General features: G+C 38.8%; 1 protein-coding gene across 2 annotated transcripts in view; it reads right to left on the bottom strand.

The window, feature by feature from the left end:
- Positions 1-26,354, bottom strand: part of CFAP299 (cilia and flagella associated protein 299) — a 707,989-nt gene that overhangs the window by 422,892 nt on the left and 258,743 nt on the right. For both annotated transcript variants that reach the window (XM_025289842.2, XM_025289841.2), the window contains exon 3: positions 16,299-16,389. In XM_025289842.2, coding sequence (XP_025145627.1) covers positions 16,299-16,389 — 91 coding nt within the window. The remainder of the gene's footprint in view (positions 1-16,298; positions 16,390-26,354) is intronic.

Raw genomic sequence — 26,354 nt, forward strand, 5'->3', positions numbered from 1 at the left:
CTTTCCCTCTCCCCCAACCCCTGTGACAGCTGAGGATTAACAGATGGAGACAGGAGAGGGGACAGAGATTATACATATAAGCACATTCCCTTTATCTCAGGCAGAATAGATCTCATACAATTCATGCTCCCGAGATCCCTGCCTGATCAGACTGAGGCTAGATTTCCAATGAAACCACATTTCTGCCTTCGTTTTCCTCTATACAATCATGCCTCCTTCATTCCCTTAGTAGGTTTCACATGAGAGACCTTTCTCACTAAATCACAGACCCCAAAATCTGCATCTCAGACTCTGCTTCTAGAGCAGAGGTCCTCAACTTTCAGGATCTAATGCCTGATGATCTGAGGTAAAGCTGATGTAATTATGGAGCTGATGTAATAATAAAAAAATAAAGTGCACAAAAATGTAATGTGCTTAAATCATCCTGAAACCATCCACACCCCCACAACCCTGGTCCGTGGAATATTTGTCCTTGGTGCCAAAAAGGTTGGGAACTGTTGTCTAGAGGACATAAGCTAACACAACACATATTATTTCACTTCAGGTCACTCACTCAGTCATGTCTGACGCTTTGTGACCTCATGGACTGCAGCACGCCAGGCTTCCCTGTTCATCACCAACTCCTGGAGCCTACTCAAACTCATGTCCATCACAATGGTGATGCCATCCAACCATCTCATTCTCTATCATCCCCTTCTCCTCCTGCCTTCATTCTTTCACAGCATCAGGGTCTTTTCTAATGAGCCAGTTCTTTGCATCAGGTAGCCAAAGTATTGGAGCTTCAGCATCAGTCCTTCCAATGAACACCCAGGACTAATCTCCTTTAGGATGGACTGGTTGGATCTCTTTGCAGTCCAAGGGACTCTCAAGAGTCTTCTCCAATGTCACATTTCAAAAGCATCAATTCTTCAGCACTTAGCTTTCTTTATAGTCCAACTCTCATATTCATACATGACTAATGGAAAAACCATAGCTTTGACTAGATGGACCTTTGTTGGCAAAGTAATGTCTCTGCTTTTGAATATGCTGTCCAGGTTGGTGATAGCTTTTCTTCCAAGGAGCAAGCATCTTTTAAATTCATGCCTTCAGTCACAATCTGAAGTGATTTGGGAGTCCAAAAAAAAAATCAGATCAGATCAGATCAGATCAGTCACTCAGTCGTGTCCGACTCTTTGTGACCCCATGAAACGCAGCACGCCAGGCCTCCCTGTCCATCACCAACTCCTGGAGTTCACTCAGACTCATGTCCATCGAGTCAGTGATGCCATCCAGCCATCTCATCCTCTGTCGTCCCCTTCTCCTCTTGCCCCCAATCCCTCCCAGCATCAGTCTTGTCCAATGAGTTAACTCTTCGCATGAGGTGGCCAAAGTACTGCAGTTTCAGCTTTAGCATCAGTCCTTCCAAAGAAATCCCAGGGCTGATCTCCTTCAGAAAGGACTGGTTGGATCTCCTTGCAGTCCAAGGGACTCTCAAAGTCTTCTCCAATACCATAGTTGAAAAGCATCAATTCTTTGGCACTCAGCCTTCTTCACAGTTCAACTCTCACATCCATACATGACCACAGGGAAAACCATAGCCTTGACTAGACGAACCTTTGTGGGCAAAGTAATGTCTCTGCTTTTGAATATGCTATCTAGGTTAGTCATAACTTTCCTTCCAAGGAGTAAGCGGCTTTTAATTTCATGGCTGCAGTCACCATCTGCAGTGATTTTGGAGCCCAAAAAAATAAAGTCTGACACTGTTTCCACTGTTTCCCCATCTATTTCCCATGAAGTGATGGGACCAGATGCCATGATCTTCGTTTTCTGAATGTTGAGCTTTAAGCCAACTTTTTCACTCTCCACTTTCACTTTCATCAAGAGGCTTTTGAGTTCCTCTTCACTTTCTGCCATAAGGGTGGTGTCATCTGCATATCTGAGGTTATTGATATTTCTCCTGGCAATCTTGATTCCAGCTTGTGTTTCTTCCAGTCCAGCGTTTCTCATGATGTACTCTGCATATAAGTTAAATAAACAGGGTGACAATATACAGCCTTGACGTACTTCTTTTCCTTTTTGGAACCAGTCTGTTGTTCCATGTCCAGTTTTAACTGTTGCTTCCTGACCTGCATACAAATTTCTCAAGAGGCAGATCAGGTGGTCTGGTATTCCCATCTCTTTCAGAATTTTCCACAGTTTATTGTGATCCACACAGTCAAAGGCTTTGGCATAGTCAATAAAGCAGAAATAGATGTTTTTCTGGAACTCTCTGGCTTTTTCCATGATCCAGTGGATTTTGGCAATTTGATCTCTGGTTCCTCTGCCTTTTCTAAAACCAGCTTGAACATCAGGAAGTTGACGGTTCACATATTGCTGAAGCCTGGCTTGAAGAATTTTAAACATTACTTTACTAGCATGTGAGATGAGTGCAATTGTGTGGTAGTTTGAGCATTCTTTGGCATTGCCTTTCTTTGGGATTGGAATGAAAACTGACCTTATCCATTCCTCTGGCCACTGCTGAGTTTTCCAAATTTGCTGGCATATTGAGTGCAGCACTTTCACAGCATCATCTTTCAGGATTTGGAATAGCTCAACTGAAATTCCATCACCTCCACTAGCTTTGTTCATAGTGATGCTTTCTAAGGCCCACTTGACCTGTTTCCAGTGTTTCCCTATCTATTTGCCATGAAGTGATGGGACCCATGAAGTGATGGGACTAAGATGCCATTATATTAGTTTTCTGAATGCTGAATTTTAAGCCAACTTTTTCACTCTCCTCTTTCACTTTCATCAAGAGGCTCTTTAGTTCTTCTTCGCTTTCTGCCATATGGATGGTGTCGTCTGTCTATCTGAGGTTACTGATATTTCTCCTGACAATCTTGATTCCAGCTTGTGCTTCTTCCAGCCTGGGATTTCGCATGATGTACTCTGCATATAAGTTAAAAAAGCAAGGTGACAATATATAGTCTTGACTTACTCCTTTCTTGATTTGGAACCAGTCTGTGTTTCCATGTCTAGTTCTAACTGTTGCTTCTTGACCTGCATACAGATTTCTCAGGAGACAGGTCAGGTGGTCTGGTATTCCCATCTCTTTAATAATTTTCCAGTTTGTTGTGATCCACCTGGCTTCCCAGATGGCACTAATGATAAAGAACTTGCCTGTCAATGTAGGAGACACAAGAGACGTGGGTTCAATCCCTGCGTCAGGAAGATTCCCCTGGAATAGGAAATGGCAACCTGCTCCCAGTATCTTGCCTGGAATATTCCATGGACAGAGCAGCCTGACAGGCTATAATCCATGGGATCACAGATTCGGACATGAGTATTGACGGCACATACACAAACACACACACACCCACAACATGTACTAAAGATTAGAACACAGTATAATTTTATTCTAGAAGTATCTCAGTTATATGAAAATTATGATCCCCATAGGGTAGGTGGGTAAACTCAGATTGTAAAGTTGAAGAACTTAATGTATAATAAGTAGGAAATCCCAGAATCAAACTCAGATGAATATGGCTCCATAATCTCTACTCTTTAGAATTTCTCACTGCCTCTGTATCATACTTTTATCCAGGAAATAAAAAATTAAAGATCTATTTGACTATACATTTTTTATTGACATAGAAGTTGATGTGCATTCTGTTTTCCAAACATTGATGTAATTTGTTTAAAATGAAGGTAAAACTGTATGAGTCATATAATTTCCATAGGGTTTATTAGTGGACAAGCATGGATTCAATTAAAAAGGAAATAAACATCTGTATAATACCTTCATTTTCCTGAAAGGGAACATTTTATAGAAATTGGAAAAGAGCAAGGAGGGAAAAGATCATGTCAGCACAATGTTTCTGGTCATATACAACGCAATCTTATGTTTCATAGAGATTTCAACACAGGAAATGGGTATATTAGGAACTGCCTAATTCATAGGTTTTCCTGAGCCACATACAGTAGTTTCTTTGAATGACTCTGAAGGAAAATCTGTAAGTAGTGCTTTTATACCAGCTTCAATAATGCATATTTCAAAGCCCAAACGGGTCAGCCATGTAACTGTTTACACAGTCAACATTCAGTGGGAAAATAAGTGTCAACAGGATCCACTTCCCCAACCGAGAACAGCGTGTGACCCTCCATTTCAATCCTCATCAGTCTCTGATCAGGAAAGGACTATTTTAGTGGAATCAATAAATGCTGGAGTCTTTGTTTACTACCATCTCAAAAAATAACAACTCCTGTCACCCACCCCTACCCTGCCAGGTCACTAACTTAAAAGAGTTACATAATCCTATTACATTAGAAACCCTGCAGGGACAGCCTGTCCTTTTTGTCTTTGGAAAATAGCAAATATTATGCAAGTAGCAAAGCTTGCACACAGCAGAAAACTAATGAAATGGACTGTGGTTTCCTATAACATTAAAAAATCTATAATATAAAGGCTTTTAGAAAATATTCTGACTGCTATAATATCTTGCCAATGACTGACAATCTTTAGATTTCTAATAAAATCTGCAAGTATCTATGGTCTCAAGGAACCCTCTCTACAATATTTTCTAAAGAAAGATTCAAAACTGTTCAATACTTACCTTAGAAACTTAACAAAAGTATTTCATACTTTCTAAAATTTCTATTTTATTTACAATTTTAGCTCTAGCAATAATATACCATAAAAATCACATTATTTACTAAATTATTATCATGTATCATGCAGTGTAGACTTCCCTGGTGGCTCAGATGGTAAAGCGTCTGCCTACAGTGCGGAAGACCCGGGTTCAATCCCTGGGTTGGGAAGATCTTCTGGAGAAGGAAATGGCAACCCACTCCAGTATTCTTGCCTGGAAAATCCCATGGACGGAGGCTACAGTCCATGGGGTCACAAAGAGTCGGACATGACTGGGTGACTTCACTTCACTTTATCATGCACTGTGCCAAATGTTTAACCTATATTTTCTTTTCAGTGCTCAATCAGTATTAAGATGTGTGCTAAGTCACTCCAGTTGCATCCGACTCTGTGCGACCCTAAGGACTGAAGCCCACCAGGCTCCTCTCCATGGGATTCCCCAGGCAAGTGGAGTTTTGGATTGCCATTTCCTTCTCCAGGGGATCTTCCCAACCCAGGGATCAAACCTGAGTCTCTTACATTTCCTGCATTGGCAGGAGGGGTGTTTACCACTAGTGCCACCTGGGAGGCCCCGATATTAAGATGAGGGTACTCTTAATAGTCCTTTGGCAAATGTTAATACTAGGTAAGTGGTAAACTGGGAACTTTAGACCTCTAAAGCCAGGATCACACTCCTCTTCCCATTAATAAAATTATCATCAGCTGCTTATATATGCCATCGCATTCTCCAAAGAGAAATGCATGAATAGTATTCAAAGCTCCCTCTCACCATTTCCTTATCAAAACAAAGTTATCTCCTGAATTACTCCAATCCATCTTTTTCTCACTATTCGTTTTGTCGTTTCTTTATTCTAGTCTTTTATTATCTATCTGTAACGTCACAATGACCTCCCCGTCCTATCCCTACAGACATATACTTATCTTACGTACTGACCCTGCTGTACCCTTAAGTACACATCTGATCACACAGACCATTTGCGACTAAATTCTTTCAGGGATACCCATCACCTCCAGGACATTATCCACACTACTGAGCACAGCACAGTGGAGTCCTCAGACCTCTTTGGCTTCCTTGCCATCTCCCCCACATTTATCTGAGACATATACACAAGGTAGAGATGACCAGGTTTGGTCACCAACTGGATGTGATACCTGGGGAATGGAAGAGGAACAGAAATTTGGTTTAGGAGGAGATTAAATGAAGTATTTTGAGGTATAGCAAAATGTGGAGATAAACATTGGAATACAGTCCAAGAATTCTTCTTCTCCAGATCTCTACTTAACACCTAAACAATGTCTTTCATCAAATATGTATGTCCAAAATCAGAGCCATGATCTCTGTGCCCCATTCACAATCTTAGAGTGTCCCATGTCCCAAAGAGTAGTAGCACCTTCTATCCAACTGTGAAGGCCAACATCCATGGCCACTCCCTTTGTCTCAGTCCCCTCCTTAGCAATATCCACTTACCAATTTCTGCCCAGTTTACCTTCTAAATAACTCTCAAATCTTCTTTATCTTCCCTGTCATCTTCCTGGTCCAGGCTACCATCTCATCTTCTCTTATTAGCTCTTGAAATGCATTTATCGTATTGCAAAAATTAAAGCAACTGCTTTATGCTTTCTATCATTTATTCTCTATATTGAAAACACACTGATCTTTTTTTGTCTGAAAATCTGATCGTATCATTTCTCAACCCACTTAAACGCAATCAAAACTTTTTGTGTTTTTCATTCATATCAATAGCACTTATCACACTTTCAATTTTGCTTTATCTGTATGTTTACTGGATCATACATTTTATTTTTCAAGCAGCTCTAAACTCCTTAAGGCACTTGCCATCCACTGCCTCCCCCAGAAGCTGATACAAGGCCTTCTAAAGAACCAGTTGTCACCATTTAATAAATAATTGAATAAATTAATAAATAGAAGGAAGCAAACAGAGGTAAGCCTCTTTTTAGGTAGCAAGAAGCATAGAGTAGTGAGTTCATGGGTCTGGGTGATTCACCAAGGGGAAATGTATATAATGAAAAAAATGGAGCTCAAACTGAGATATACAGTAGTCAGTCCAAGAAAGAGACTGAGATCAAAAATCAGAAGACAGTTGGGAAACTATACAATAATCATGTCATAGATACCAAGATAGGAGAGAAAAAAGATTTATCAACTACATAAATACCTCAAGGCAATTTAGGAAGAAATTATCATCTCAGCATAATCCATTTTACCTCTTCACTCTGTTGTTTATCTAGTCTTTTCTTTACTGTGGTTGTTGTTTAGTTGCTAACTCATGTTTGACTCTTTGCAACACAGACACAGCTGAGCAACTGAACAACAACAACATATGTTTACACAATGTGTTCAGCTTTCTGAGAACTTTTTATGTCCACCAGCATCACTATGATTTGCTTCTGATCTGAGTTTCGGGCCATCTAGAACCAGACCTGTTTAATGTGCTTTTCTAAGCACTTGTTATACTCTTAATAAATGCCTCATTGTGGGGACAGTGTTAAACACTTCATAGATGGAGCAATCAGAAAATTACACCTTCTCAGGAAACAATAAATCTGCTTACAAATGAGAAGAAAATGGTTAGCTATTTTAGTCTTCAAAGAAGTTTTAAATCTGAAATTTATGAGGTATGAGGTAGAAATGTTTTCTTATATGAACAGCTTGCATTTAAAATATAATTAAATACTCTGTTACTAGGAAAAAATACTCATGATACCTGACATTTGAAGTACTTCAAAATTATTTCAAACATTTTCTGTACATGAATTACACATAAGGCTCAATGCTTTGTCTAAACAACATGCAGCATCATAGTAATTTAAAATGGAGTATTTTGGAAAAGATGTAAAATAATGTGTGCTTATGCATACATATCTACATATATATATATACTTATACATGGTGTTTGTATATGTTTATATACTAAAGCTGAAACTCCAGTACTTTGGCCACCTCATGCAAAGACTTGACTCATTGGAAAAGACTCTGATGCTGGGAGGGATTGGGGGCAGGAGGAGAAGGGGACAACAGAGGATGAGATGGCTGGATGGCATCACTGACTCGATGGACATGAGTCTGAGTGTACTCCGGGAGTTGGTGATGGACAGGGAGGCCTGGCGTGCTGCGATCCATGGGGTCATAAAGAGTCGGACACAACTAAGCGACTGAACTGAACTGAACTGATATAGATATATACATATTCAGATACTATACATACATAGTATTTTGCAAGCATTATATACAACATTTATATACAACATTCATAGGTAACTATGAAATAATACTAATTCTTGAATTCAACTGAGTTACCTCTGGCTTATCACATTTCATTTGGAGAAGGCAATGGCACCCCACTCCAGTACTCTTGCCTGGAAAATCCCATGGACCGAGGAGCCTGGTAGGCTGGAGTCCATGGGGTCACGAAGAGTTAGGACAGGACTGAGCGACTTGACTTTCACTTTTCACTTTCATGCATTGGAGAAGGAAATGGCAACCCACTCCAGTGTTCTTGCCTGGAGAATCCCAGGGACGGGGTAGCCTGGTGGGCTGCTGTCTATGGGGTCGCACAGAGTCAGACACGACTCTGTCTATCACATTTCTTTTAAAAGGAACTTATAGAAATAATATCTATGTCTAAAACATCTGAACCACTGAAACCTTTAAAGGAAGTACATTTTCAAGAAATTTTAGTCTTTAAATAGCAGCTCTATAAACTTTTAATTTTCATAAAACCCTATTCTCTCCCAGGGCATAGCCCAAGACTACATCCCCAGGCAGCAGCTTTGTGGGGACTGTATAAATGTGTATAATAAGCAAATAACCTTATAACTTACACATTGAAAATATTAGGTGGGGGCTCCTGGGGATGAAGGACTGAGAGGAGGCCTGCTTTTTCTAAATTCCAGGCTCTATAACAGTGTCAACTCAAAGCATAAAAAAAACTAATAAATCACATTTGCAATTAGTTGACCAGAGGGAGAAAGACGACACTCAGAAAAAGATCCAATTACACTAAATAGCATTTGAAACCTGGGATCACCAAACTTAAAAATATACTCAAAAGTTATGAGTGTGGGAAAGTAAATCCCATCTTCTTCTTATTTCCTAGCTACATTTAAAGAAAATTACCTGGGAAAATCGCTGCAAAATTAGAGCTTCAAATCTTATTAGGCCATGCAGGTCAAGTATGCCAGTTCTAAAACTATATCATAACATTTTTACTATTTACTTTCAATAAGACGAAACAAAAAGAGTAGCAAATGTGCCCCTGAAATGAAGTTCTCCATGTATTTTTGTATCTATGCATTATGCAGAGAAATCTCAATGCTCAGGAAATAGTCATTTCCCTTGGAGAGTTCAGACCTCATAAAATTCACATATAATTTCTGCTGACAGCAAATTAATATAGATTCAAATCTCATGAATATTGTATATTTTATAGGATTACTTTTTTAAAGCATATCCATTTAGTAAATGGCTTTTAAGTAAGCTTATGATCTTAATATTGATAATTAGATCTTTCTAAAACATACTGTATTCTGTTGTAAATAGTTTGCTCTAAAACAATTTGGAGTCTTCATTAAGACAAGACTAGACACAGAAAATTAAGCCTTAAATGCTGCCCTTGATACAATGACATGCATTCTGCTGATTATAATAGTATCACAAATTCAAAGGTCCAAACAAGTGACCATATGTTATTTTCAGAGTCAGCAACGAGTCTAAAAAAGATGCTAGTTTCCAAATCAATGACAGCCTACCAAACATTAAATGACTCAAAAAAGTTAAATTTAGGATGTTTTTCTAAGGGGGGAAAAAAAAAACAAACCTATACTGATGTAATTAAAGGTCATTTAGCAGCAATGTCAAAAAAAAAAATAAACTCCCAGAAGAGTTATCTCATTTTCCCAAATCCAAATTCACCAGTCTACCTAATACATAGACCTATAGATTCCTTTTTCCCTCCTGTGAGTGGCCTTTTCCTCTCTCAAAGGCAAGCCCTTTCCTTGTGTTCTGAATCCCATTCCTCCAGCAAAGATCCCCTCTGTCCTCTACAGCATCAACACTCCTCTCTCTATGGGTCATTGCCATTGACATAAACTTGGTTAATAAACACTTTGGCCACCTGATGTGAAGAGCTGGCTCGTTGGAAAAGACCCGATGCTGGGAAATATTGAAGGCAAAAGGACAAGGGGACAACAGAGGATGAGATGGTTGGATGGCATCACAGACTCAATGGACATGAGTTTGAGCAATCTCTGGCAGATGGTGAAGGACGGGGAAGCCTGGCGTGCTGCAATCCATGGGGCGGCAAAGAGTCAGGTACAACTTAGTGACTGAACAACAACAATGATCCATCTTAAAGCATAATAAAATAAATTTCCTGGACTCTTGACCCTGTACCAGTTATCAATCAATATCTAAGTGATACTTCACTGCAGAAATCCTCAAAAACAGTTGATCTTCCTTATCTTCACCTGAACAACTTTTTCTTTACTTACTCCAAGGAGACACTTAACCACAGTCTTCCACTGAAACTGCCCTTGCCAGTACAATCCATGATATTTACCTACCCCAAAACAACAGCAAATATTTTATCTGTTGAATTGATGGGTTTTTCATGGATTGAATTCTGTCCCCCTCAAAATATATGTTAAGATCTTAACCTCTAGTACCTGTGAAGACAACCTTATTTGGAAATAGGTTTTTTTGTAGGCATAATGGAATTAATATTAAGTCATATTCAGGGTAGGGGGTTGCTAATCCCATATGACTGGTGCCTCTATGAGAACAGAAAACCCAAACACAGGTTCACAAGGAGAAATGTCTTGTTATGACAGCAGCAGAGATCAAAGTGATGTCTCTACAAACCAACCAAAGTAAACCAGTGTGCCTGCCGGGAGCTGGCGTGAGGAGCTCCGCCCGTGGCAAAGGTCATGAGGAAGGAGGCTTGGCGAACGCAAAGGCGGGATCGAGCCTCAGGAGCCCCCCTGGAAATTCTCGAGCATCTACCCCCAAAACCAGAGTCTGCCTACTTTCTGCTTTGTGCTCTTACCTACACCTCTGACTTTACGGGGGGGCTGTCCCCCACTACCTCTCTCTGAAAAAAGAGGTAACTTACAGCTCCAGGTAATAAAGTTCCTGGGTGTGATAGTGTTTCAACCTACAAACTCCTTTGGAAGAACTCTAGCCTGCCTGAATAGGTTTTTCCAGCCACATGTGATTGCTCAGAGCCTCCCAACTGTGAGAGGCATGAGATGTTCTAAACTATCTAAATACAGATTCCTTTGAGCAGTTAAAGAAGCGCACATACTACACAACTAGAGAAAGCCTCCATGAAGCAACAAAGAGCCCATGTGTTGCAACAAAGACCCATCAAGGCCAAAAATAAAATAAATATTAAAAAAAAGAAACTTTTGTGCTTCAAAAGATATCATCAAGAAAATGAAAAGGAAACCCACAAAATGGGGAAATCATATATCCAAGTTGCAAATCATATAGCCAATGGTCTATTAACCAGAATACATAAAGTACTCTTACAACTCGATAACAAAAAGACAACCCAATTTAAAAATGTGCAAAGAATTTTAATAGATATTTCTCCAAACAAGATCTACAAATAGCCATAAAGTACATGAATAGAGGCTCAACATCATCAGTCACAAGAGAAATGCAAACCAAAACTACAATGAGATACTACTTCACAGTCACTAGGATGATTATAATAAAAATATAGTAACAAGTGTTGAGGATTTGGACAAACTGGAACCTTCATATATTTCTAGTGGGAATGTAAAATGGTATGTTTACTTTGGAAAAAAAAAACTTGAAGAAGACTTTAATTTACTGATACGAAACTATATCCAATGCAGTTCACAAGTCAAGTGAAAACAAGTAAGGAGTATATTGTAGTAGATGCAGTATGCCTCTGGGAATGTTTTCTGGGTGGCCGGAAGACAGGGGTAATATGAAAGACAAGGGTAGTATTTAAGAGATAACTTTATACCCTTTTTTACACTTCAAATTCTGAACTATGTGAATTAGTATCTATTAAAAATTTATACTTTAAAAAGAAAAAAATAAAAATAAATAAAAGATTGATTAGAAATTGTATTGGTGAAGGGTTTTTCATTTGTTGGGCCAATGCTTGCTGCTAAGTTTCCATATCCCTTACCTGCTGTGTCCCTGGCAGTGTATTGATTAATATAATTGGTGGAAGTAGTAGCTTTAATGTTTGTAACTGTGGACCCTTGAGTTAATTCTTTTTCTTGTTGTAGCCCACCACACCTTTGCCCTATAGGAATGCAACTTTATCTAATGCTTTTGGAGGGTGGAGCCTGACTAATCACCTTTAGAGAAAAATAAGTTTTCTGAAGAAAGGGTCTTAAAATGTTAACAGGCCTCCGGGCCAGAAGATAATGCAAATCACCTAAACTTTTGCATATGATAAGTTTGCAGGAAGAAAGCCTGGCTTACTGCATGACTCTACCCCTTCCCCCATGCAGAACTTAAGGTATAAAAACTACTTTGGAAAATAAAGTGCAGGCCTTGTTCACCAAAGCTTGGTCTCCCCATGTTGTTCTTTCTCTCACCTTCTGGCTGAATTATTCAGCCTCTTTTCTCCACTGAATTTCCTCACTGAGCTATCCTTATTTAACCACTCTTTATATCTTTAATTAACATTTAAATAAGCTGTTGTTTCCTGATCGCGGATGCCATCTCCCCTTCGAATTCCCTGGATCCACGGGGCTGGACCCCGGCACCAATGATTGTCAGCAACACCAGAAACTGAGAAAGGAATGGAACAGATTCTTCCCGAGACCCTTCAGAATGTTTCTGCTGACACTGTGATTTCAGACTTCTAGGCCTTCAGAACTGTGAGAGAACAAATTTCTGTTGTTTTAAGCCGCTTGGGTTATGGTAATTTCCTATGGCAGCCCTGGGAAATTGATACATACTCTTATGCAGCCTCTCTCAGCAGCAATTGCCATGGTGAGCATTCTTTCCTTGGAGTTTTTTTTAATTTTTCTTTTCACAGCATGGCTCTCACCTGATTTTTCTCCTACGTGCTATTTCTCAGCTTCCTTAGCTACTTCTTCGACACATTTCAGATCTCTATATGTTGGAGTGTCTTAAAAATCTGTCATAGAACCTCACTCTTTTTACCCATACTCTCTTCCTGGTTAACTTTTGCAAGTTCATGATTTTACATACCATTTAGATGTTGTAAAGAATCTGCCTGCAATGGTGGAGACCTGAGTTGGATCCCTGCATTGGGAAGATCTCCTGGAGAAGGAAATGGCAACCCACTCCAGTATTCTAGCCTGGGAAATCTCATGAACAGAGGAGGCTGGCAGGTCACTGTCAATGGGGTCTCAAAGAGTCAGACACGACTGAGTGACTAATATTAGATGTTGATAACCTTCAGATTTATATGCAAGCCAAGACTTCTCACAATTTCCAAACCAATATATGTAAATGACCAATCCAATTCTCCATTTGGGCATCTAATAGGCATCACAAAATTAATGTAGCCAAAATAGAACTATTTCATTATTGATTCCTGAAATAAGTTCCCCAGCCACACAAAATGCCACCATCATCCCCACCTGTTCAAATGATACACCTAGAAGGCATCCTAATTTCCTCTTTCTTTAAGATTTTACATCCAATCCATCACTGAGTCTTGTCTGCTTTGCCTCTAAAACATGGACACGATTCAGTTGAGATGAACTTCCCTCTATCTCAACTACAACCATCCTGTTTTAAGAGCTTCTTCTTTTGCTGATTGACTAGAAGAGCTCCCTAACTTATCTGCTTGCTTCTGCTTGACTTCTTCCCCATATTATCCTACTGTACACAGCAGTGGTGAAGTCAATCTAAAGTGGAAGCCAGATCATGTCACTTCTCTACTTAACATCATCCATCCATTGACTTCTTATCACAGTAATAAAAGAATAAATATCAACATTAAAAAAGAATAAAATAAAAATTCCTTATAACCTGTATGGTCCAGCTTCTGACCTTCTCTCTGACCTCATCTGTCTTTATAATCTCCTTCAATAACTGCCTTCCAGTCATTTCAGTTTTCTTATCATCTCTTGATTATGCCATGATTGCTGTTATCTCGGGAGATTTTAATACACGTTCCTTCTTAATAGGATATATTGCACCCTCTCAAATATTTATCTCTTTGGGATGTCTTACTCTTCACATTCCATGACTATCTTCCTCATTTCATTCCAGTCTCAACTGATGCAACCTCCTTAAAGTGATTTTCCTATACACAGTAGCTAAAGCATCCAACCACTGTCTATTCAATCTCTATATCTGATATTCTAATTCTGTGCTGTTCATAGCACCCATCCAATGTTGAAATTAACTGTTCCATTTTTGTTTTACTCACCTAGAAGGCAATGGCACCCCACTCCAGTACTCTTGCTTGGAAAATCCCATGGACGGAGGAGCCTGGTAGTCTGCAATCCATGGGGTTGCTAAGAGTCGGACACGACTGAGAGACTTCACTTTCACTTTTCACTTTCATGCACTGGAGAAGGAAATGGCAGCCCACTCCAGTGTTCTTGCCTGGAGAATCCCAGGGATGGGGGAGCCTGGTGGGCTGCCGTCTATGGGGTCGCGCAGAGTCGGACACAACTGAAGTGACTTAGCATAGCATAGCATTCTCTGTCTCGTGCTCTAAAATACAAATGCTTTAAGGTCACAGATTCATCAGTGTCCCAGTGTCCCAGAGACTAAAACAGTTCCAGGCTTGAGCAGGTGCATAAGAAGCATGAGATTGGAAAATAGATCAGAGGCAGCCAAGAAAATGATAACAGGTGTTATCATTTAAGAGGCTGTTATAGTAATATATTGAAGATGTGATGGGGGTTTGAATCTAGATAAATGCTATTTGAGATGGTGAAAAGTGATGTAATTTGACATATTTAGAAGAACTTAGTAGCTCATTCCGGAGAAGGCAAAGGCACCTACTCCAGTACTCTTGCCTGGAAAATGCCATGGACAGAGAGGCCTGGTGGGCTGCAGTCCATGGGGTTGCAAACAGTCAGACACGACTGAACGACTTTACTTTCACTTTTCACTTTCATGCATTGGAGAAGGAAATGGCAACCCACTCCAGTGTTCTTGCCTGGAGAATCTCAGGGACAGGGGAGCCTGGTGGGCTGCCATCTATGGGGTCGCACAGAGTCGGACACGCCTGAGGCGACTTAGCAGCAGCAGCAGTAGCTCAAGTCAACATGGGTGAGAAAGAATTAAGAGTTTATTATAACTGACATACTTCTGATTGAGTAAATAAGTGAATGATGCTGTTATTCATTGTTAAAGGAAATACCAATGGGATAGAAAGGTTAAAAAGGCATTTTTGAGAGGCATTAGACCATTTCGGAACAAAACTTGGGCCTCGGGTCTCTAAAGCTGTTTGTGTTTTTTGGTGCTACTGCCTAACCATGGGCCATTTTTCAACCCTGAGAAACCTGACTTCTGTCCTTACTATGGATGGAATTTGTTCTTGTCAAGTATTTTTTAAAGTAAATGTTTCCAAACACAACAGATCCTTTTCCAGACCTATCCTGCTTGATCACTGATGATCATTTGCTTTTTCTTGAAGATCCTTACCATGGATTACTATGACACCACATTTTTCTACCTGTCTTCCTCCTTTCTAGCTGCTCTTTCCAAAAAGGGTCAGATAAATTCCAACTTTTCTGCTGTGATTTACAAAATCCCCCAAGTCTAGGGTCCACGCATATTTCCAACCTCACCTCTTTTAAATTTCACTCAGCCCACTTCCACCAAGAAACTTCCCCTGATTTCAAGTCCAGGATCATTCTATACAATTACCTAACCAAAGAGTGATATTTTTTCTTTCTGAGGTACACTGAGTATTTTATCTGCATGTGACATCTTCAAGTGACATGATAAAAAAATACGACTTTTTTAATTGAGAAAACTTTGGTAAAAATAGACACTCTTATAACATATTTTCCTGTTGCTCTAAAATTTGCATCCTGCTACTTCTGATTCTTTTCCTGTAAGTCACTCATTACAGTTTCAGCGTGAATATTTGTCTATTTTTACATACAGAAAACTGTTATCACCAGTATTATATTAGTAAAACATGAAAGTAAATATTCCAAATAATATTAGCGATTTTAAATATCTGATTTAGCACAAGTTTTAGTAAAGCAAAAGCATATCCTCCTTGGATGACTCAAAATCATCTTTCTCCATTATGTGGTTTCTAACACACCTCCCAACGTAGGACTATAGGGAAGACTCTATCTTCTAGAGACAGCATAAAATCAGGTATGCAGTGGGAAAACCTTCAAGATGAGTGTTAAGAGATGGGGCTGAAAAGAAGCAGGAATTTCAACATAGCAGTAGCACAAAGTTGGAGATGACAACCAGTCTGCCACATATAGGCATTTTCTCCACAACAAATATGCAGAATGATACTAATATTTTTCACCATGTAGCTACTTCTACAGATACAAACTGACATAATTTTTCCACATATATTCCAATAATAAAGAGCTCTATTATATCCCTAATGAACTACCTTTCAGAGACAGTATTTAAAATTATATTATTAACTAACTAGATATTATATGCGAATGTGCCTTTAAGGTATACATTTTTAATCTCTGAATGAAATGTACTCACGCTCACTTTTCCACTGCGATTGTCTTCTTCTCTCACTGCCAAAGCTTTCAGAAAATTATCATGTAGGTCTTTACCAGCACTTGTTAGTGTCCTAAGGAAAAAAAAAAAAAAAGGCAGATCCAGTTATAATATATTAGCTAAACAAATATATTGAAAATAATCTGGGTACAAAAAAACAGCCTTCTTTATTTCAAGTGACAATTCCTTCAACATGAAAACTACATATAAACAGTATACACAATTCACAATCATTATAAATCATACATAATTATAATAAACTATCAGATTCTTAAATTTAATTTCATATAGTTATAGAGTCTTTATTTTAAAATAATTGGAATCAAGATTATAAATAATATCAATACTCATGCCAGATACAGTTAATTGCACTTACATGTCCATTTTATTCTTTTTATCATGTCATGGAATTTGAAACTATGTACTCTCCTCACTACCCACAATAATTTAAAATGGATTGTAATTTAAGCACAATTATTTAATATAATAAAAGTAAAATATTAGCCACTTAGGCCAATTCAGTTACTGGAATAGAACACTATTTTAACTCTATGAGTGGAGATACTCAAGGCAAGACAGGAAACTAGGTTCTCTTTGTCAAATAAAAAAAAGTATTAAAAATACAAGAGAGAAATGACTTTCTCTGGAAATAAATTTTAAAGGAAATTTATCACAATGATCTTGATCAACCAACATTGAACCACAAAATAAAGAGTGAGTTCAAAAGTAATTACAAAATAATAATCCTTTCTTTATTTGGCAATATTCTATATATTCAACAAACATTTCTACTGTGTGTCTATTATGCACCAGGAACTATACTAAGGAAAAATTAATGAGATATGACTCCTGCTCTCAAGTTGCCTGTGGTCTCATAGAAGTCAGTAGATACAGAAACATTATAATATCATACTGTGTGATAAGTATAATAATAGAGATACGGATGGATTTTGAGTTCATAAGAGAAATATCCTAGGTAGTCAAAGAAAAGTCAACTTAGTCTTAAGCTTTAAAGCTATCATTGAACTAAATATTAAAAGATGAGACAGCATCAGCCAGTTGGAGGGTGGGGGCAGTGGAAGAGGCAAAGAGTTATGAGTAATTACAAAGGAATTCAAGAATAGAGATGAAAATCTGCCAGGTACCCTTGAAAGTGGAAGTTAGTTGCTCAGTCATGTCTGACTCTTTGTGACTCTGTGGACCATAGCCTCCCAGGCTCCTCTGTCCACAGAATTCTCCAGGCAAGAATACTGGAGTGGGTTACCATTTTGTTCTCCAAGGGATCTTCCTAACCCAGGGATCGAACCCCATCTCCCACATTGCAGGTAGACTCTTTACTGTCTGAGCCACCAGGAAAGCATTGAGTAATTATTAAAAAATTAATTGGGTAATCATTATCCTTGGGTAATTTTTTTAAAAATCAGAGAATAAGTACAGGAAGTGAGGGAGAAACCATATAAAATTAACAAAAGCTAACATTTTTATAGACACACTGTTGTAAATATTTAGTAAATGTCACTCAGCTAATTTAGAGCAGATCTATTTTCAAACCCCAGAAGTGTGGTTCTAAAACTCATTCTCATAACCAACAGGCCATGCTGCCTTTCCAGGAAGTCCTTATATGCTACACTAAGGAGCCTGAACCTTGTCTTCTAGGACGTGTTGAACCACAGGGTCATATGCAAGGAAATACGATGGTCAATGTTGTATTTTAGTTATAGCATCCAGTGGTTGTGATAAATATAACCTGGAGGAGAAGCACACTGGAAATATTAATTAGAGAGCTTTGGTAAGAGATAATGAAGACGTGACTTAAAGCAGCAGTGGTAAGAATAAGAAGAGGTAGATTTGGGAAATACTTAATAGGGAAATAGACCTGGGATTTCTTTTTCTAAAAAGTTGAAGAGAGATTATTACCAGGTTTCTTTAAATCAATATGGGCATATACAACATGTAACCTAATGATTATTTTGTTGAACAATACATGCAACTTATTAAACTAATCATAACTTGTCAGCTTCTTCTTTACTAGCTTTATATGCCTTGGCTTATAGGATCAGTGGACTTCCCAGGTGATGCTAGTGGTAAAGATCTCACCTGCCAATGCAGGGTATGTAAGAGAGGTGGGTTCCATCCCTGGGTTGGGAAAAGCCCCTGGAGGAGAGCATGGCAATCCACTCCAATATTCTTGCCTGGAGAATCCCATGAATGAAGGAGCCTGGTGGGCTATAGTGCATGGGGTCACAGTCAGACACGACTGAAGTGACTTAGGATGCACACACGCATAGTATCAATATCAACTAACAATCAAAACACCTGTGTGTGTTCATGCTCAGTCGCTCAGTCATGTTTAATGCTTTGCAACCTGATGGACTGTACCCCACCAGGCTTCTCTGTCCATGGAATTTTCCAGGCAAGAATACTGGAGTGGGTTGCCATTTTCTATTCCAGAGGATCTTCCCAATCCAGTGATCAAATCCATGTCTCCTATATCTCCTGCATTAGCAGGTAAATTCTTTACCACTGGGCCACCAGACATCTAACTATACATAAAAATAACTACTAATTGGTACTAATGGAGAGAATCATATATTTGAGAAATTTCTCAATCTGTTGCTCTATTTAAAAGTAAGTCTTCCATATTATAATACACCTATGTACTTCTGACATTAAATCTCCAAAATATCAAATTTATTTTGTCAGAAGCTTGCCCAGAGAGAAGTATTGCTTCTCCAATGCTCACAAAATAATCTTCTCTTCACTTCATCACTTTCTACCTAATTTCCTACTTATGATAGGAAATATTTAAAACCACAATGAGTTAGAAATTATCTGTGAAGTCTGAACAGAAAATTAGTTTTACAAATGTTTCAGTCAGGACTGGTTAGCTTATACTATGGTAACAAATACCCCCAAATCTCTGTGGTTTAAAATTACAAATGATTGTTTCTCAAAAAGCTGTGCATCCACAGCAGGTTGACTGTGGCTCTTCACCTTGGAGGGAGGTACTGGGAGGCTCCTGAAAATAACCTCTATTTGAGACATCTTTGTTACTGTGCAGAGGGAACACCATCACTTGCTGGCTCTTAGAACATCTGCTTGTAAGAGACTCATGTCACTTCCACTCTATTTTATTGGAGAAAGCAAGCGCCACTCCTGAAATCAACAGAATGGAAAAGGATAATCCTGCCTACAGAAAAGTAGTAAATATTTGTAAACAGTATCCCATGTACTCCCATGTACCCATTGCCTTCAACAGCATAACCAAAGATGAGTACATAGCTCAGTAAACACGAGCAATAAAGAAAAGAATTTCTGAGCAAAATTTAAAGGTACAGAAAATGTGTTCATGCAGTTGATTGCATTTTAACAAAATAAAGACACTTTTGGACAGTATGATCACTAAACTTAGCTCCACAGAAGAATATCTTTCCACAGACCCACAGAACATCTAAAAACTATGGTTGAAGAAATGAGATAGACTTCGGTCTGTGTTCTTCTGTGATAGCTATAGACACTTATTGGTTTTGCCTTCCTGACAACCTTCGCATTTTTTGAAAACAGAACCCTAATTTTTATTTGGAGGGCTTCCCAGGTGTCACTAGTGGTAAAAGAATCTGCCTGCCAATGTTGAAGATGTAAGAGACGTGGGTTTGATCCCTGGATCGAGTCCCCTGGAGAAGGGAGTGGCGCTCTACTGAGTATTTTTGCCTGGAAAATTCCATGAGCAGAGGAGCCTGGCGGGCTACTGTCCATGGGTCACAAAGAGTCAAAACACAACTGAGCAGCTGAGCACACATACACTTTTTATTTGGAAAATGGTCCCTCTCACATTCTTTGCTCTGGTGACACAGTAAATGGTACCCACTCACTCACAACTCTTACCTCCCAAAGCTCAGCTGATGAATATACCTCAGACTTAGCCAATGTCACGTCACCTCATGGGAATGCATATCATAAAGAGAGAGATCCAAGGTTGTGAAAAAACTGGAGTTGTATTAAGCTGAATTAAGCTGTCCTTAATTCCTACTAGATAGCCTCATCATTCAACTTTTTCCTCAAATCTACAATAATCAGTGTCCCTCCAGTAAACCCCCTTTTTGATTTAGTTCATTGGAATTGGTTTCTATTGTTCACAAACAAAACCTATAATTGATATGATGGTTATCCAGTTAAGATACTGCAGAGCAACAAATACTGTTTGATTCCACTTGTACAAGATACCTAGAATAGTCAAGTTAATAGAATCCGGAAGTGCAATAGTAGATGACAGGATCAAGGGGTCAGAGGGGAGGGAGGGGGAATGGGGAGTTAGTGTTTAATGAGGACAGAGTTTCAGTTTAGCAAGGTGAAAAATTTGGGAAATGATGAGTGGTGAGAGCTACACAGCAATAGGAATGCACATAGTGCCACTGAACCATACAGTCAAATATAGTCAAAATAGGATGTTTCATATTATATGAATTTTACCACAATAAAAAAAATTTTTTTTTTAAGTTGCTTTAGGGGGAAGTCCAAAGATGGTGCAGGAATAGGATGTGGAGACCACTTTCTCCCCAGCAAATTCATCAAGAGATCGTTTGAATGCTAAGCAACTGCCACAAAACAACTTCTGAACACTGGCGGAGGACACCAGGCACCCAGAAAGGCAGCCCTTTCCTACCAGGAGGTAGGGCAAAATGTAAAAGACAAAAAGAGAGACAAAGAGTTAGGGACAGAGACCCATGCTGGGGAGGGAGTAGTGAAGGAGGAGAAGTTTCCAAACAGCAGGACCCCCTCTCACTGGCAGGTCTGTGGGGAGTCTGGGAATCTCAGAGGGCAACATAACCGGGAGAAAAAAAAAAAAAAAACAATACTGCAGCAGTCCTAAAGATTTCTGTACAGTAAGTCTACTCCCCACTTTCCCTATCCCCAAACACACCTTATTTTGTTGTAAATCCTTAGAACATTACAGATAAAGTCCAATCAGATTACCAATCTCGACCTTAAACATCCAAAGTAACCATCATTATCATTTTGCACACAGCCTTCAGTTTTTTCAGTTGTTTATGCATATACTCATGTACCCATAAAAGTATATATTGTATCAATATCATTTTGTGAGTGGTTCATTTTATTACATATTTTGCAACTTACTGTTTTACTGAATTGTTATTGTTCCTAGGAATAGACGTTTATGCAAGTGTCAAGGAAGATCAAATTTATTCCCAGGTTTATCAGACATGAAAAATCTCTGGAATATAAGACTAAATAAAAAGAGTTTATAATTGGTTTCAGTCACTGTCACTTTGGGGTTTTCAATTATTTTTAACTAAGTGTTAACTTCTCAGTCATGTCCAACTCTTTGTGACCCCATGGACTATAGCTCTCCAAGGCTCTTTTGTCCATGGAGTTCTCCAGGCAAGAATACTGGGGTGGGTAGCCATTTCCTTCTCCAGGGGATCTTCCTGACACAAGTCTCCTGCATTGCAGGTAGATTCTTTACCATCTGAGCCACCAGGGAACCCCTATTTCTAACTAAACTTAATCTAAACTGATACTTTCACCATATGAAATGCTCACTCTTTCAACAAAGATGTTGTTGTGGGATTGGCTTGATGATCAAATTAGACTTTAACCTAATCTGTAATATACTGAAGATACCCCAGGAGACTGCACAATTTATCTAATTAAAATGAATTGCTTTTTAAATAGTCAAAATGTTAAGTATTTAAAATGGAAACATGAGATAATGGAAATCAAACTGAAATATAAGACAGGACATCAGTCTTTAATTCTTACTCACTTACCAACTGATTAGTCCAAGTCATCAAGTTTTTCTGAACCTGGGTTTCATGATGAGTTGAATAATCTCTAAGTAGCCTAGCAGCTGTGTGTGTTAGTTGCTCAGTTGTGTCCAACTCTTTGCAACCCCATGGACTGTAGCTCATGAGATTCCTCTGTCCATGAGATTCTCCAGGCAAGAATACTAGAGTGGGTAGCCGTTCCCTTCTCCAGGGGATCTTCCCAACCCAAGGATCAAACCCTGGTCTCCTACATTGCAGGCAGATTCTTTACCATCTGAGCCACCAGGGAAGCCTTAAACTTTTAATTTAAAATGATCATACTCCATCATCAAGCACCAAACATCATTTATTTATAATCAGTTTAAGAAATGTGACTGCCACACTGACAATACATGAAGACAATATTGTTCCTTTTTAATATTACTCAAGTCTTACATACACAGACTTAACATCATTTCTTATAACCTCTATGAGGAAGATAATAGTATTTTTGTTATCTAAACTAGGAACAGAGAGGATACAGTCTAAAAGCCCTAAGCTATTTGCAGCAGGGTAAAAAAAAGTTATATAAATAATCAATTATTATAACATGCTACATCTGAGAACCTGAAACTTCTCAGCAAGAAGAAATACTGGGAAAGAAAGGTAATACAGAGTGTGTGGTAAGGAATTCTTAAATCTTTAACATGATTTACTCTTACTTAACTAGATTTATTTAACAGTCAGTGACCTGAGAAACCTTGCTTAAATAAATATTACAAAAGGAGTCACTTCCTTAAGAAGTGAAGTATTTCTGTTACAAAATCTGAGGGTTATAAGTTTTCAAAAGGCAAACACTCCATCTATGTTGTTTACACTCCACCACACTTTCAAAATAGGGTAAAAGTCATATGTATGAGTTAATTTTTACCAACCTTATTTAATCATTAGCTAAATGTATTTATATAATTCTACATGAATGACTCTAAATATATTCTTAATCCTCAAAAATTAAGCTACTGGTTTTATGATTTAATTATGTTGTTTAAATAACCCACATTCACATTTCATATTTCTAGAATTTATATCCAGCTCATTAGTACTTGTTTGAAAATGTGTTTTAATTTAACCTCTCTGTGCCTCAGTTTGTTTAAAAGGATGTTTTTGTATATTCGGTTTGGAAACATTAAGTGCAGAGTACAGTAAAAAATAGTAAATGGGTAAAATATTTATTATAAAAACTCTATAATATTATCTTCTTTAGACACAAGCACACTAATTTATGAAAGAGCAGTTTTTCATGGGTAGCTTTATTTCCCATGATAAGTTTACTGAGAAAATGATTTGTAAGTATGTGTATTTGTACGGTCTCAAATAATTTAACTTTGATTTTTTAAAGGCCAAAATAGAAAAAAAGTTGTTGGCAAACTTGATTAAAAAATACATAATTTCAATTAAAACAATGTGTGAATTTTTAGATAATTCATTTGAGTGTTTCAGTAGGAAATGTTTTTATAGTACTTTAACATAGTCTTTTACTTTGTCAGGGAGAGATGATTCTGTACTTTTCCAGGACAACACGATACATTTTGCTTTAGTCCTTTGCATAAATTAGGAGAAGAAAAATCTTACTTTCCCCTAAATAAAGTGTTTTATAACTATCTTTTAATTAGTAAACCCTCACTTTCCTTTCCTCAATGTATCATTGTATATTTGCAGGGGATCTTCCCCACCCAGGGGTCGAACCCACATCTCCTGAATTACAGGCAGATTCTTTACCATCTGAGCCACCAGGGAAGCCCAATAGTCAGCTCAGACTGCCCTAACAAAATACTATGGAATTTACCATACCATAGACTGGTGGCTTCAATAACAGAAATTTATTAAGTTCTGTACATCAGAAGTCTGAAGTTGGGGTACCAAGCACGTTCTGTACCTGGGGAGCACTTCCTTTAGCCTGCACCTGGCTGCCTTCTCATTGGGTCCCCCCATAGCAGAGAGAGAACAAGAGCAAATTCTCTGGTGTCTCTTCTTATGTGAACACTAAACCAATCATGAATGCTCAGCCATCAGAATCTCCTCTAAACCTAATTACCTCTCAAAGGTCAGTCCCCAAATACCATCCCACTAGGGGTTAGGGTTTCAACATATGACTTGGTAGGGTCAAGTGGGGTGGATGGGGTACACAATTCTATTTATAGCATGTTTTTTTCCTCTCTTCAGAATTCATTTCCCACCTTTTTTCTTGCAATAGTCTGTCTTGCTTGTCTTATCACTTCTTTGGTACAACTTGGAGCTATTTCAGATTTTCTTTTATCCTATGGAGAATGTTAGCAAGTTTTACCTCTTGAGAGAGCAACCCCACGTCCAAGGAGCAGTGGCTGTGCGGGCTCAGGAGGGCCAAGAGGAGCTACTCCACGTTCAAGGTCAGGAGGAGCAGCAGTGAGGAGATACCCCTCGTCCAAGGTAAGAGAACCCAAGTAAGATGGTAAGTGTTGCAAGAGGGCATCAGAGGGCAGACACACTGAAACCATAATCACAGAAAACTAGTCAATCTAATCACAGGGACCACAGCCTGGTAAACCAATGAAACTAAGCCATGTCCTGTGGGGCCACACAAGACGGGCAGGTCATGGTGGAGAGGTTTGACAGAATGTGGTCCACTGGAGAAGGGAATGGCAAATCACGTCAGTATTCTTGCCTTGAGAACCCCATGAACAGTATGAAAAGGCAAAATGATAGGATACTGAAAGAGGAACTCCCCAGGTCGGTAGGTGCCCAATATGCTACTGGAGATCAGTGGAGAAATAACTCCAGAAAGAATGAAGGGATGGAGCCAAAGCAAAAACAATACCCAGCTGTGGATGTGACTGGTGATAAAAGCAAGGTCTGATGCTGTAAAGAGCAATATTGCATAGGAACCTGGAATGTTAGGTCCATGAATCAAAGCAAATTGGAAGAGGTCAAACAGGACATGGAAAGAGTGAACGTTGACATTCTAGGAATCAGAGAACTAAAATAGACTGGAATGGGTGACTTTAACTCAGATGACCATTATATCTACTCCTGCGGGCAGGAATCCCTCAGAAGAAATGGAGTAGCCATCATGGTCAACAAAAGAGTCCAAAATGCAGTACTTGGATGCAATCTCAAAAACAACAGAATGATCTCTGTTCATTTCCAAGGCAAACCATTCAATATCACAGTAATCCAAAACTATGCCCCAACCAGTAATGCTGAAGAAGCTGAAGTTGAACAGTTCTATGAAGACTTACAAGACCTTTTAGAACTAACACCCAAAAAAAGATGTCCTTTTCATTATAGGGGACTGGAATGCAAACGAAGGAAGTCAAGAAACACCTGGAGTAACAGGCAAATCTGGCCTTGGAATACGGAATGAAGCAGGGCAAAGGCTAATAGAATTTTGCCAAGAGAAAGCACTGGTCATAGCAAACACCCTCTTCCAAGAACACAAGAGAAGACTCTACACATGGACATCACCAGATGGTCAACACCGAAATCAGATTGATTATATTCTTTGCAGCCAAAGATGGAGAAGCTCTATACAGTCAGCAAAAATAAGACCGGGAGCTGACTGTGGCTCAGATCATGAATTCCTTATTGTCAAATTCAGACTTAAATTGAAGAAAGTAGGGAAAAATCACTAGACCATTCAGGTATGGCCTAAATCAAATCCCTTGTGATTATATAGTGGAAGTGAGAAATAGATTTAAGGGACTAGATGTGATAGATAAGAGTGCCTGATTAACTATGGACTGAGGTTCGTGACATTGTACAGGAGACAGGGATAAAGACCATCCCCATGGAAAAGAAATGCAAAAAAGCAAAATGGCTGTCTGGGGAGGCCTTACATATAGCTGTTAAAAGAAGAGAAGCGAAAAGCAAAGGAGAAAAGGAAATATATAAACATCTGAAAGCAGAGTTCCAAAGAATAGCAAGAAGAGATAAGAAAGCCTTCCTCAGCGATCAATGCAAAGAAATAGAGGAAAACAACAGAATGGGAAAGACTAGCGATCTCTTCAAGAAAATCAGAGATACCAAGGGAACATTTCATGCAAAGATGGGCTCGATAAAGGACAGAAATCACATGGACCTAACAGAAGCAGAAGATATTAAGAAGAGGTGGCAAGAATACACAGAAGAACTGTACAAAAAAGATCTTCATTACCAAGATAATCCCGAGGGTGTGATCACTCACCTAGAGCCAGACATCCTGGAATGTGAAGTCAAGTGGGCCTTAGAAAGTATCACT

Source organism: Bubalus bubalis, chromosome 7 (assembly GCF_019923935.1).
Source record: "Bubalus bubalis isolate 160015118507 breed Murrah chromosome 7, NDDB_SH_1, whole genome shotgun sequence".
Lineage (NCBI taxonomy): Eukaryota > Metazoa > Chordata > Mammalia > Artiodactyla > Bovidae > Bubalus > Bubalus bubalis.